This window comes from Cygnus olor, chromosome 8, assembly GCF_009769625.2.
Source record: "Cygnus olor isolate bCygOlo1 chromosome 8, bCygOlo1.pri.v2, whole genome shotgun sequence".
NCBI lineage: Eukaryota > Metazoa > Chordata > Aves > Anseriformes > Anatidae > Cygnus > Cygnus olor.
The window spans coordinates 31445163-31459366 of NC_049176.1; the positions used below are offsets into that span (position 1 = coordinate 31445163).

The following is a 14204-nucleotide window of genomic DNA, read 5'->3' on the forward strand; positions in this document are numbered from 1 at the left end:
TGGCTTTGACGCCTTCCCAGCGCAGCCAAGCCGTGACTTTTCTGGCAGAGCCGGGTCTGGGCACGGTGTCAGCCCCTCCGCAGGCAGTGCCTGCAGGAGGGGAGATGTCACCTCCGTGCCGGCAGCCGGTGGCATTGCAGTGCTCCGGGTGCTTGTCGCACCAGGATGTCCTCGCTCGTTACACACTGCTGCCAACGCAGGAATAACGCAGCCCAAAACAATGTCTCTGCACCCAAAAACCATCACCCGACACGCGCCTGCGGGCATCCCGCAGCAGGACGGTGTCCCCCTGCCACCTCGTTTGGTGTCCTGGTGGGGAGGGATGGGGACGGAGCAGGCACAGGGCTGTGAGGCTCTGGTTTTCTGCCTGGCTTGGGGGAAAATGGGTCTTTTCACCCAACGTGCGCTTCCACTGCAGTTCTGGCAGCAGTTTTTGTTACAATCGTAATTTTTCAGACTTCTGACAATGGCAAGAAACCTGATCTGTTTTTTCAAGTTTTTGTTAGGACTTCTTTTACCCAAATTAATGTAAAGGTGTCTGCTTTTCTTTTAAGTGAGCTAGCTTTTAAAGACCACTGTTTGCATTTTGATGTAAAGTAAACAGAGAATAATAAAAAAAAAAATCAAAAGAGAGTGAACTCATGCAATTTCTAATTAAAAAAAGACAATTTTCCTCATGCTTCGCAGGCAGCCAGCTGGCTCCCAGGAAGCAATGCCCTCTCGTGGGCTAAAGCAGCAGATATCCAGTAATTCATTTATAGTCATCAGCTTAATTAACCGCCATTTACCTACCTGCTGACACATTTCCTCTGACGGTCTTCTGATGGGAGCAGGGGCTTTTGCTGGTGGGCCCCTCGTTCACCACACAGGAGAAGAGGAGAAAACTGAGCTCAATCCCCATCTTCAGGCAAACTGAAAAGCCTCCTGGAGCAGGTATTTTCTAGGTTTCAAAAAACACCAAGTATGCTCTCATTGGGACTATGCAAATAATTCAGTTCTTTAGCAGCAAAATTATGCTTCTTGACCAGCTGAATAATTCCTTTGATGAACAACAGGATTTGCTGTTCCAACCGTCCTTGCGGTGATTAATGAGCTTCATTTATTTTTATACACTTATCCTTTAAAAAGGCATTTTATATGCCATTCACAACCACCAAACAAATAGTGGCCATATGTCTGGAAAATGACTACACTTGTTTGAAGCCAGCAATAATTAATAGCAGGGCCGCAGAAATGTTGACGTTTAAACCTCTCGATCCAAAACAGACTGCCCTTTTTGGTGGCTCCTCCTTTCCAGGCTAAGCAACACTACAGCATCTTACACCTTTACATCTTACACCTTTAGTTCTTACACCTTCACACCTTACAGCTTCACATCTTCCACCTTTACGTCTTACACCTTTACATCTTACAAAACAAACAAACAAACAAACAAACAAAAAAACCCAAGTTGTACAAAATTGCCACGCATGGGACTAAACTTCCAGCTCTGGCTCAGAGCAACAAAACTGTAAAACAAGTCTGAGCTTCGTATTTTCTCTGTTAAACTTCTGTTTTCCTTTTCAGACAGGACTGGATAAGGACTCAGCAAGAGGAGATGCTCTTGCCCTGCATCCCTTCAGAGGCTGATGCTTTTCCGCCCCAGAGGCCCTAAAGCAAGAGCTTCCTCACATGTGTCTGAGGACACAGGACTGAGTTCTTCTGACCTGCAGAATGACACAAGCACTTTATTTCCTTTCTCCTCCACATACAAATATATAAAGCCGTGTATTATTAATGTATACTACAAGAGGCCTAAGCCTAGATCAGAGCCCCACGATATTTAATATCCTCAGAGTCTTTGCCTCAAGAACTTTCCCGCTTTCTACACTTTGTCCATCCAGAAGGACATTGCTTTTGCGTGTACTTGTAACCACTTCCTTCTGGCACAAACACACACGAGGAAAGTCACACGAAGCAATGGGTTGTTTTTGCAGCTTGCTTTTTACATATATTGCATCCGTATTTCAACTTTGGCTACCGTAAAGACTCTTTTTGTTACTTCATTCTTTTACTTTGCTCCCTTTAACCCGTAGCAGGGCACATGAACGCTGCTTTGAATGTGAGGTATCAGCACCAGCCCATGCCTGTGGGATTTGATGCAGTACCCAGGCCGTGATCCTGTCCACCACAATCGTTTATCTTTGCTGAACTCTTATTATTGCGTGTGTGACAACATGTAGAGTTCAGCCAGGGGACACACTGCAACAACAAACCTGGAAAACAGAAGATCGGGTCTCGGCACGTACTTCGGCCCTGCTAATGCAAAGCAAGATTTCCTCTGAGCGCTCTGCTCAGCTGCTCCTCCTGTCCGGGTGCCTTTTAGCCAGTTCCAGTGGCAAAGAAGAGGACACCCCAGCTCTGATAGAGAAGTGGTCGGGTGCTACTGCGGTGTCCTACCCTACCCGACTCCAGTGCCAGTTAGGTGGCGTGCCTGTCACTGGGAGAGCTGCGGGGTCTTCCCCAGGCAGTCGTGGAGATGCTGCAGAGACCTAACCAAACGCTGGCCTCAGGACGGTGCGGTGCACGTGGCTCAGAGGTCGGCCGGAGCTGTGGGACGGGCGGCGTGTCACCCCGCCTGCGATGGCAGAGCCCTGAGCAAGCCCCGTGTCCAGGGGGCAGGGCAGGATTTTCCCCAGGATTTTTTTTCCTGCAAAACAGGAATTTTGTCTTGACAGCTTTGCTGAGGTTGTGCTTAACTATAAATACACAGAAAAGCTACTCAGAAAACAGCTAAGACCAGGCAAGGGCTTCCTCCCAGTTCGCATGCCAGTGCAGGGCAGAGGTGTGTGGCTGTGATTTCCTTTGGGAAGGGGCAGTCCCAGACCTCCGGCGCGTTTAGTTCACTGAGCAGAGCCTGGAGTAATATCTACAGACAGGTACTTTGCACGTTAACTAGAAGGATGCCCACAGCCAGCAGGGTTTTCTCTGGAGCAGAACAGTAATCCAATTCTGTTGGGCATCCAGGGAAGGAGGGCCGGAGGTGCAGGAGACAGCACGATGCAATTTGCAGGTCACCGTCACCCATCACGGCGATGTGCTGGAGGCACAGCCCGAGCCTGTGGCCGCGGTCCCCCCGAGCGTGTGTTTGTGTGTAGGTGTGTGTGCGTGTGTATACACGCTGGCATCATGCCTGTTGGGCAGAGCTGCTCCTTCGGTGGCAGCGATGCAGAAAGGCCCCGTTTGGGGCTGCTCTGCAGCACCGAGGGGATCCCCCGCAGCTCTGGGGCAGAGCGGCCGGGGGCACTGATCCCCCCCCAGCAGGCTGCTGCTCAAAATAGGGCTGCTGCTCCCTCTCCACCCCCGGCTCTGAGTCACGCCGGCTGTGGCATCGCTGCTGACGGAGCCGCTGACGCCGCTGAGGGGTCCCGCTGGTCCCAGCCCACCCCTGTCCCCCCCGACAGCCCCGTCCCACCACGGGTCAGCGTTCCCGACAGTGATCACCCTGCGCCCCAAAGCACCCCGCTGCTGCCCGTGGGCTCCGTCCCGGCCGCCCCAGCACAGGGCTTTCTCGTTTTCGCAAAGCCTGAATTAATGAGCCAAAAAAATCAATATCTTGGCTGCTCTGCTGAATGCTGAACAGACTGTGCTAAAGGAGAAAGAGCAGGAGGAAAAGAGAGGGATTGGGGAGCGGCGTTGATATGGCTGTTCCCCTCTCCAGGGCGGCTCCAGCGCACAAAAGAAGGTGGGCTTTAACCCACGGGGAAGTCTCTGGGTACGGTCAGCCAGGGGAGCACCCCTTGCACCCTCCCCAGCAGTCAGACCTGCTGGCATTGCACTGCTCCAGCACCTGCAGTGCTCCACAGAGGATCACCAATTCCCCCCAGTCCCTGGTGGCGGCAGAAAGTGGATAAAAGGAGCAAGAGCTCCTGCACACAAGACTCGCTTCGTTGGTTGTCCCCTTCCCGCTGCCACGCACGCACCGGCACGGTACCGGAGGTTGCTGCTTCTAGCGGCCGTGGCTCTGAGCGAGGCCAGGGCAGCGTTTGCTCTGCGGCCCAGAAGCAGGCAGCAGACGACTCACGCCTCAAAGACACAAATGAGGTGAAGGAAATTGGTGCCCCCGTTTTAAAAATGAAGGAGTGAAGGCACTGGCAAGCAGCGCTGCCCGTGGGCACACAGGAGGACGGGGAGAAGGAGCCGAGGCTGCCAGCTCTCTGCCTGTCCCCAGAAATCACCCCTTTTTGCTTTCTGACCACGGCTTCCTCTGGTGCTGTTACAACAGAAATGAATGCCATGAAAATGTGAAATGCCAAACATCCTGCTGTTACGTGTTACTCACACTGTGGAGAAGCACCAACCCCAATTTAGCATCCTCTCTGTTGTGCGCAGACCATTTTTCACCCAAAAAAAGAACCCAGCAAATCAATGCCTGGAGTTAGGTCTGTGGAAAAGAGGAGTTTCTTACGGTCAATAGAAAGGTTTTCCACTTGAGCCACGTTCTGGCCAATCTTCCCAGATAATCAATAAATCAGCCGGTCCCTCTGTCCCTGCTTAGCCAGCTGGTAAGGCGTCTGACAGCAGAAAGAGCTGCAACAGTTTGAGCTCAAACATCCCCCTACACATTAATTTCCTTCCCCTCTCCTTCTGTGGGCTTTACCCTGCGGAAGTGCAGCGTCAGGACCAATCTGTACCTGAAAGCTGCAACACCCGATCTGCTAAGGCCACGACAGCAAAAAGAGCAAGCAACGACAGAGATATCTGTATGTTCAGGGGTTTTCTTCCTTGCCACCAGGGGCAAGCCCCCCGCCGCCAGTTACCGGGCGGTACCAGCAGTGCAAGAGCCATTCCTGGCCGCAGTGGCTGCAGAGCAGGACCAGGGCTGACACCGAGGGCAGCGAAACAGAGCCTGAAAACATCACCAAGTGGCCTGGATCCAACGCACCTTGGGGCTCCCGGGGCCCCACCCCGAGCTCATCCCCTCCTGCAGCATCGCCCCGAGCTGCGCCAGCCGGAACCAGGCCGGGAGGGCGAGCAGAGGATGCACGTGGGGAGGCTCGGCAGCCCTGGGGCACCTGCCTTCGCTGCGTGTGCTGGTAGGAGGGCGGCTGCCCTCGCTCTGGGGGTGACAAAGCCCCTAGGAGGTACGGGGGGCAGCACTGGCATTTCTGGTATGCACCCATGCGCCTCCGCGCTTACTGTGCATCTCTGGTGAGGGGGATTTAGACGCTGTCCACGCTCGTGAAAGGATGTTTCTGGTCGCTGTTCTGGTCTTGCTCCCCGTTCCGATCCCAAATGTCGGTGAGGTCCTCGCTGCCTCGCGTTTCAGCTGCGGGTCACACAGCGAAGGCCGCGCCGTGTCCCCGTCAGGTCTTTCTCCTTGGGCCCGGCTGGCTCGCGCTTCGGGAGCTGGATGCTCTCCAAGGCCACGTCCAAGAACAAGATTTAAGTGCTTCCAAAGAACATGAAATACTGGTGCTATTTTATGGAGCGGGTACGTGAGCCGATTTTATATAAGAAGTCGCATCCCAGCCAAGCGGTTCTGCTGAGCCCCTCGGTTTCTGAGCACACCCCAACCGATTTTCTCCTGGTTTATATTTTGGCAGGCCAGGGACTGCAGTACCGGGTGGGCACTAAGCCAGGGGATGCCGGAGCACATCCCCCTCGGCGTGGTCACTGCCTCCTGACCCCAGGCTGACTGGTGCTGGGAGCAAGGATGGGTGCAGCGAATGGCAGAGCTGGGTTCCTCTGAAAACTGCAATCATCAAATGAACCTGAGGAATGCTTTTAGGACAGATTTTACAATGCTGATTTAGGTGTTATTTCTAATTTTCTGACCTGCTGCCCCTTTCCCCCACTCAGACTATGCCCACGGCATGCTTTGGTAAGGGTTCTGACAAGGACGTGCTTTTTTTCCTCCTCTGTCCCCGGCTGAAAGCAGGATTCAGCAGGAGGAGCATGGCCGGACTGCAAACTCGCCGCAACACGGGCAGCATTGTAATGTGCCGCCGAGGCTCCCGAGCAGTTCCTTCACTCACTGCAGTGGTCGCACACAGTACCTTTATATTTTCCCTCCTGGTGCTATCAGAGGGAGGCCCCCACTCAGCCGGGGCTCAAACCCAGCTCTCACAAGCAGCGGCTGCAGCTCCGTCCTGCAGGAGCAGGTCTTGCACTGCGGGCACATCCATGCAGGTGCTCCCGGGGAGACCCCCGTCTTGCAGGCAGTGGATGCAGCCACGTGCTCTGGCATTCGGACAGCAGCCCTTGAAGACGCCTGAGCACCGGCTGGGAAGCGTTTGCTGAGCAGTCGATGCTTCCCTGTTGAATTCTGCACATTTCTGGTTGTCAGACTGCAAACAGCATCCCCGCCTCCCCTAGGTATCCCGGAGTAGCGCTGCAAACCTGGGCTGCTCAGCCTTGGATACTGTTAAGATGCTGACTCGTTTTATGTTGGTCTCACCTCTAGGAACAGCCAGCTGTCACCCCAGGAGTGCCCCTCCAGGAAAGCAGAGGTGAAAGGAGCAGCCCCTTGCTGCTGCCCAAGATGCGAGGCTTTGGCTTCTGCCCTGCCCAGGTGTTTCAGCACAGTGGCAGCACTCCCAGGTGCACAGAAACGGTCTCCCACAGCTGGAGGAAACACCGTGGTCCCATCACGGGTGTGTTAGTAACGTCACTGTCAGTAAACTGTTTTTAATTGCACTCACTGAAAAGCAATTCAATACCTTCCAGCAGGAGACCGCTTCCAACCGGGACAGGGCACGCGCCATGCTCTGGGGCTCGCGTCGTATTTACCTACAGTGAAGTCACCTCCACCTCCAGCTCCTCCCAGAGGATCCAGCATCCCTTACGGAGTTTTCTAGATTTAAACTCTGCTGTTTTAGGAGCCAAGCAGCTCATACAGAAAAGCTGCCTGGCCACTTGGCTCAGAGAGGCAGCGCAGGACAAGAGGCTGGATTACTTCTGTGTGCTAAAGATGGCACGAGCTCTGTGCCAGCAAACTGCAGGCTGCTCAGTCGTATTCCCTAGGACCTCCTACAGCCAAAGGGACCCAGCTACTGAGTCATTTATGCATTTCTGGGAAAAACTGCGCACTAGAAGTGAATTTGCGTTGGGTTCAGCTTCAGACTATTTGCCAGCACTTGCTGAAGTGCTTAATTTTCACTCTAGCTAAATAAAACAAACCAGAGTCTGACAGGTACCGATCATTGCATTTCCCAGAGCTAAAATGCGTAAACAGAACCGACCCTGAATAGCTTGAGAAAGGCCACCTCACTCCTGTGGCTGAGTCCAGTCTTTAGCATTTTTGTTGGATCTTGGGTGCATTTGACATACTTCATTTACTCACACCATAAACTGTAGAGGCTGGCAGGTGATTAAGATGTGCTTGTGTTCTACCAGCTCCGGGTATCTTGTAGCTACAGACCGTGCACATAAAACAATATTGCCTATTATTCAGGGCTGTTTGTCACATTAATCATGTGCTTGCTGTGCTCCGGGAAGAGGCATTAGAATATAGCAATATTCTGGCTGCTTGTTTTTAAGATACTTGCGTGGGTGGACACTCCAGCTGCTGCTCACGCTTTTCTCTTGCAAGCTGCAGAGGAGCTGTTTGCAGTTCTCCTCCCCGGTATTTTCTCTTGACACCAATTTTGCTGGCCAGATTCAGGAAGGAGCTGCCTCAAGCCAGTTGACAAGTGCTGCATGGAAATAATAAGCGCTGCTAATTGAGAAGTGTCTGAATTTCTGGGTTGCAGAGAGGAAATCACGGAGCAGCTTTAAAATGAAAGCTGTCAATCATTTTTTTTTCCTGGAGCAAAGAATCAGAAGGCCTGCAGAGCTATCTTTGTCCATTAGGGCAGAGGTGATTTGACACCTCATCTGAATCCTGCCTACCAAGTCCTCAGGGGTGAATGAGGCCATTACAAGAGTTTCTGAAAGTTATTTAAAAGAGCTCTGCAGCCGTGGGAAGGAAGGAGCTGACTGAGCAAAACTGGAGCCAAGCTTTAAGCAAGCTTGAGGTCCTGAGACACAGACATACGGAAAGCCTGGGCTGATGCTCCATCCTTCCACCTCGCTCCCCACCAGGAGATGCCTCTCCTGGGGCTCTGCTGGGTGGGCGGGAGCCATGGCCCGGGGATTTTGTCATCTTGCTGGTTCTGGCTGAATCAGGCATCCTCGCCCACTGCTGGCCAGCCTGGAAGTTACCAGTTCTGGCGTAGGAAGGAAAAATTTTCCTTTCTGAGCTTCCCCGCTGCAGGGAGCCCAGTGCCAGCCAGGTTTTGAAGGCAGAACTCAGAGCAGGGCTGCACGTCCCAGAACAAAACGCGCCTGCTGCCTCTGCGATGCTCCTCCCGGGGGAGGGAGGCAGTGGGCAGGTACAAGCACCTCTCAGTTCAAGTGCAGCCAGTTTTAGGGACCTGGAACGGGATATGTAAATAGCTCCATAAAAAACATGTTGTCGCTGCCTCATGAAAAACACGCCCTTGGCAATCAGCAGTTAAGGACAGGGCTGGTCACATCATATAGGAGCTGTATCAGACATCAGAGGGGCCTGTTTGCTCCCGACAAGTGACTCTTCCTGAATGTCTTTAATCAGCTTTTTATTTATTTTAAAGAGAACGGATATGTTTAAGAACCCCACTTATTCAAATACAAGGTTAAAGCATTTACTACCAACTTACAGTCCTTAAGCTATAAAACATTTTAACACTTAAAGAAAAAACACTGTGCCTTTACTTCAGCAAAACGCTCCTACATAAGGAAAAACCTTCTGCATGTGTGCTGTAAGAGGCGAGGTATTGCTTTAGGGTTGGTTTAGCAAAAGCTCGCCCATCAGTGCCCCAAAATGACGGATCTCCAGCTATTCAGCGTTAGTCCAACGGTCACAACTCAACAGTTATACTGTTAGTCCAGAACAACATTAGCCAGTATTTTTGGTTATAACAGCACAGGACGAACCGTGTCAGAGCATCCCACTCCACACCAGCCCGTCAGACCCTGGCTGTGAGCACGCAGACTCAAACACAAGGCTCGGGAAGTTACTCCCATTTACAAGCTGAACGCAGCCGCTGGTTTGTAACAACTGGTGTCTGCAAGCAGTGCGGTGTTTTTCACCCAGTTACTAACTATAGTCACTGCCTGCACAGTCCCCCGGCAGACTGTGGAGATCCTACCCTGGAATTTAGATTTGTGTGGAGCTTAATGGCTAACATCTTGACAGGCACCACCACAATTAAAATACATTTCTCTTCTTGTAGGAATATTACAGAAGAAATCAAACTAGGTCGGTTTATATGGAAATAAATACAGTTATACAGTACAGCGTTCATACAGTTTTATTAATAGCTTTGGTTTACAGTTGTACAACTGCTGCAGTTGACCTAGCCCCAAACACCCCTTTGCACATGGTGAGAGGCAGCCACACCGGGGCCACCCGTGCGGCCCCCATGCCACCTCCATCGTGCTCTGCCATGCAGGACTTCCCATCTCGCGGCCACCACAGCAGCTCGGGAGACGTGCCAGTGATTCTGCTGGGTGCTGAGGGGTCCGTCTGTCCCGCTGGCATCAGGTATTCCCTGTGCTCCACCAGGCCCCAGTCCGGAGTGGTGTCCTTGGGGGACACAGGAGAAACGCCACAGCAACGAGGACACGTCACAGAACGCCCCGCGTGTGAGTAACTGCGGGTACGTGCTGCTCTGCCTTCGTGCAGACATCTCCATGAAGGCAGTGGGAGTTGTAAAGGCAGTACTAGGTCTTACGACTTTTTAAATAGGCTTAAATATGTAATGCCTTACAGGGCCTTCAAAGGCTGGAATGGAACTGAAATAGGCTTCACCGTTATAATTGCCAGACGCTAAAAAAGACCAACAGTTAGGAAATGAAAAAATGCAGATCAAAATCCACGCACAGAGAGGAAAAAGCGAGTTGTTTTCAAGCAAAGCCATTACGGCCGCTTCTGCAGCCACCCTTCAGTGTGAGCCCCCCAAGTGCAGGGCCCAGCCTCGCACCCAGCGCTGCGGGATGTCATCTCTGGAAAAAAAAGTATGGGGCCTTCGTATCAATGGACCTACTTGGCAAACCCACTCTTTATTTTGGCAAGTAGACTAAGCACATATGGGTGAGGAGAGAAAACTGCAAAACATTTCAGCCTGCACCGAGCACTCCTGTTGTTTCTGCAGTCAGCTCCCAAGAGCTTTCTGCTGGCTCAATGGCATGAGAGCCCCAGCTGTAAGGGGGGTGAATCCCCCGGCACACCACAACAAAGCTAACTGACCCCTTACGTCCAGCAGAACCAGTCTGAGACGACATAAAAAGCAGCTCGTGTTTTACTCATCTTCGACAATAAACTCCTTTTGCTAGAGAAGGGCTATAAAAAAAGCAATTCATCTCCTGTCAAGACTACGTTACCGTTTAAAAAAATCCAGTCCGCTGTGTGATCCTGAAGTCCTTACAGCCCCCTGCTTTACTTAGGGCAAGCTTCGTAGCATTGCTCTCAGCTCAGGAGGCCCCACGGTTCTGAGCAAGCCACCATCCCTGCAGCACCCCCTGCGAGACCCACAGCAGCCAAACCAGCACCTCACACTCAGCCCAGCTGGCTCCAGGGCCCCTCATCCTCCATCCCAGTCCAACAGCCCATCAGCAGCCCACCCAAACCCAACACCCGTGGGGCCGGAGGGAAGGGTAAAGTTCAACTGTAAATCTGCTGTAAGTTGTAAATCCAACTGCGAATCCCCCCCTCCTGAAGGCTGCAGCTCTGGACTGATGCATACCCAAAGCGGCAGATCTGTGGCATACAATGAATACTTATTTCCTGGGTATCGTTTTCAATCATGCCCTGCAGATGAGGCTTATCATGGTTATCTCTTGCTAAGAACAGCCCACACGAAGAAGGGAACATGCAAGAGCTAAACTAAGTCCACGTCTCCTGTCCTTTCATTTGTGGAAAGTGTTGTTTGTGGGAAGTGTTCACCAGAAGTTTCAGTAGGAGAGGAGTGTACTTTAAACACACAGCTTCCAAGTTTAGATGTTTCTTCCTGAAGCACTGTTACCTAGAACAGCTTATCATAAATTTCAGCCAAAATCTGGGTAACTCGGATGAAATAAAGAGGTGGGGGGAAAAAATACTACAAGAGTAGCCTCAGTCACACACAAAGCCAGGAGGATGAAAGGTGAATTGCCAGAGTAACCAGCTATTAAATCACCTGGTACTCAGAGCAGCCCGATTAACTTCATGAAGCATGTTGCTCTCACATAGAGATGACAGGAATCACCTGATGTATGGAACCAAAAACCACAAAACCTCCTGCCTCAGTGAACAGTGGCAGCACCGAAGCTGCACAAAGGCTGAAGGTACCTCCAGTCTGTAGCCACTGCTCCCCAGAAGTACAAGGAGAAGGGAACTTGCTCACCTTTTAAAGCTCTTACACAAGTACAGCATAAGAACACCATACAAGCGCGCAGCATTATTCCAATCATTCAGGCTTACATTTGAAAGGAAAAATTAACTGCCTCTTCCCATCCGCTGGCCAGGCTCCAAGATCTGAACTCAAGCTTCAAGCCAGCTCTTCTCCCACTACGTCCTGGAGATGCTGTACACCCTACAGGACTGACACTGGTTTGAGGGACAGAGGTCAACAAGGCAGAAGTAAAATCAACCATTAACACAGTGCATTGGAAAACAGACACAGTAGTGAGGGGGTGGGGGTGGGGGGAAAAAAGCAAAAACCATCCTGATTATACACAGGTATAGCTTTAATCATTCACAGAACTGCAGAAGTCTCAGGAACTGCAGAGCACACAGGAAAACAATTTCTAAAATGAAAAAGTTATGTCTTTGGTAGGCAAGCCGGTCTTCATGCCCAAAAGTGTAAGCATCTGGAGTCACAGACATGATCACTTGCAGTGCAGACCCCTAGCTTTATTAGAGATTTGCTCTATTCAGATTCCTGAAAATGGTTTTTGAAATATACACTTTATAGATAACAATTTCTTTCAAGCTAACAGCCTGGAAATACTTAAAAACTAGCATGTACTGACAGGAATAGAGATGTTGGTTTCTAAGTGACATTCTTCTCTTCCGTAAACTTCTCGCATTAAAAACTTCATCACGTCATTACTAACATTGAACATTTATTGTTTAAAAAAAATAAACATGCACAAAGCCATCCCCTTTAAAACCAACACAAAATAATCCAGAAATTTTACAGAAAAGCAATAGCCCTGTAAGGCAAGGATCCTTCCGACCCTTTCAGCAAAAGCGTATTTTCTATGAGTCCATGCTCTGTTTACACCACGCAGCGTGCAAGTCTAGCCAAAGTCAATCACATCACAGAGCACTTGCCTTTCAGTTTGTCTTTCTTTTTCTGCTGCTTGGATTTCTTTCCATCCACTTGGAGACTGACAGTTCTCCTCTTCTCCAGATTCAAGAGCTCCTGGAAGAGCTCCTGCACGTTGTAGTTCATTTTGGCTGAGGTCTCCATGAAGGAGCACTTCCACTTGCTGGCTAACGCTTCCCCCTCGCTAGCATCCAGCTCCCTCTGGGTCTCGTCGCTTTTGTTACCAACCAACATTATGGGGATTTTTTGGGTGTCCCCTTTAATCTGACAGATCTGCTCAAAGATGGGCTGAAGATCCTCCAGGGACTGCCTGCTGGTGACGGAGTACACCAAGATGAAAGCGTGCCCTTTGGATATAGACAGCCTCTGCATAGCAGGGAACTGGTGGCTTCCCGTCGTGTCCGTGATCTGGAGGGTGCAGATGCTCTTATCGCAGCTGATTACCTGCCGGTACGTGTCCTCGATCGTGGGGATGTAGGTTTCCCTGAAGGTTCCCCTCACAAAACGGAGGACCAGGGAGCTTTTGCCCACCCCGGCGGCTCCGAACACAACCACCCTGTAATCGTTGCTTTGCTCGGGCATGGTTGCCGTGCCGCGACGCGGGCGAGGATTTTACCCGAAAAACCCCCGAGGTCTTCAGGCTTACACAGCCCTCCACAGCGACGGCCTGCGGAGGAGGAAGGGGAAGGGAGCCATGGGGAAAGAGAAGGAGAAGGAGAGCCATCAGCCTCGAGCATCCCCTCCCCGGGAAGGGCTCACCCTGGCCGGGCTCGCCTCCCCAGCCCCAGCCCCATCTCCGGGCTCAGACTCACCCGCAGCCGGCAGCTCCCTCCCGCAGCCCGGCGGGGCCGGGCCCCATGGCAGCGGCACCCAGCAGCCGGCTGCGAGCACCCCCGCCCGGGGCCGCCTCCTCCTCCTCCTCCTCCTCCTCCTGCCCCGGGTGCCCGCTGCGAGCTGCGGGCTCCCCGTCCCCTCCCGCGGGCTCCATCCACCCGCCCCCGCCGCGGCCCCTCACGCCGCCCCCTCAGCCCCGGGCCCGGAGCCGCCGAGAGCGGCGGGGAGCTCCCGGCGCCCCCGCGTGGAGCCGCCGCGGAGCGGCCCCGGTCCCGGCCCCGGCCCCCAGCCTCTGGAGCCGGCTCGGCCCGTGCCCCGCCAACGCCTCACAGACCCCCAGAGCCCCCAGGGAGCCCCCAGGCCGGGCAGGGCCCTGTGTCCCCTCACCCCCCCCCGCCATCCCCGGCCACCACCTGCACTCGGGGAGGGCAGCACCAAGCCCACCACAGGGCCCAGCCTCACCCGTTAGCCGCTTAATAGGCATGCCTTAATTGTTCAGCCCTGATTTCCTGAGGAAATTAATAAAATATGTGCCTGTTGTCCCCATAGGGAAGATGGAGTGTTTGTAGTGCTCTGTGTTTTTCATCAGCTGTGAAACTGACTCGTGAGTTGGCACTTCTCGGCCCTGAGGTGCTGCCGGCTGTGAGGCACGGGGCTGAGGGGTCAGCACCCCCTTAGTGCCTCCTGCGCAGCCCTCAAGCAGGGGAAGCTGCCTTCACAGGGCAGGCTGAAATGAAGCTTTTCCCAAAGCTGTACAAGCTGGGAACGTCCCAGCCCGGCTGCTGGGAGGCACGACCCTTCCTGGAGCTGCCTGAAGAAGCGCAGCTGCTCTCAGCTTGTGTGGCATTTCCTACTGCGGCCATCACAACTGGGTCTGACTGTGACCGAGGGGGGAGTGTTGTATTGCCTAGATAAGAATTCTTTTTTTTTTTTTTTTCTCCTCCAGAATGAGTCTTTCCGAACACAGCTCCCAGCCTGGACCGGGGCTTCCCATCTAGCAGCCTGCAAAAGGCCGCGGGTCCCGGGGAGGCCATCAGGGAGTCATCAGCACCGCAC

The 14204-nt window shown here is 52.7% G+C and overlaps 1 protein-coding gene across 3 annotated transcripts; it reads right to left on the minus strand.

Moving 5' to 3' along the window:
• Positions 1–11708: 11708 nt before the first annotated feature.
• Positions 11709–13687, minus strand: DIRAS3 (DIRAS family GTPase 3). Of its 3 annotated transcripts, none has more exons than XM_040564755.1 (2): positions 13611–13687; positions 11709–12981 (listed from the first exon to the last, which is right to left on the minus strand). In XM_040564755.1, the coding sequence occupies exon 2, from the start codon at positions 12894–12896 to the stop codon at positions 12300–12302; it is 597 nt and encodes a 198-aa protein (XP_040420689.1). In that variant the 5' UTR covers positions 12897–12981; positions 13611–13687; the 3' UTR covers positions 11709–12299. The 3 variants fall into 3 exon arrangements, with proteins under 3 accessions (XP_040420689.1, XP_040420690.1, XP_040420688.1); XM_040564756.1 differs by lacking the exon at positions 13611–13687 and adding an exon at positions 13562–13604; XM_040564754.1 differs by lacking the exon at positions 13611–13687 and adding an exon at positions 13127–13314.
• Between the last annotated feature and the right edge of the window lie 517 nt (positions 13688–14204).

What these genes read in the sequence shown, in the direction of transcription:
- DIRAS3 (XM_040564755.1), bottom strand. Translation starts at nt 12,896, where the DNA reads ATGCCCGAGCAAAGCAACGATTACAGGGTGGTTGTGTTCGGAGCCGCC.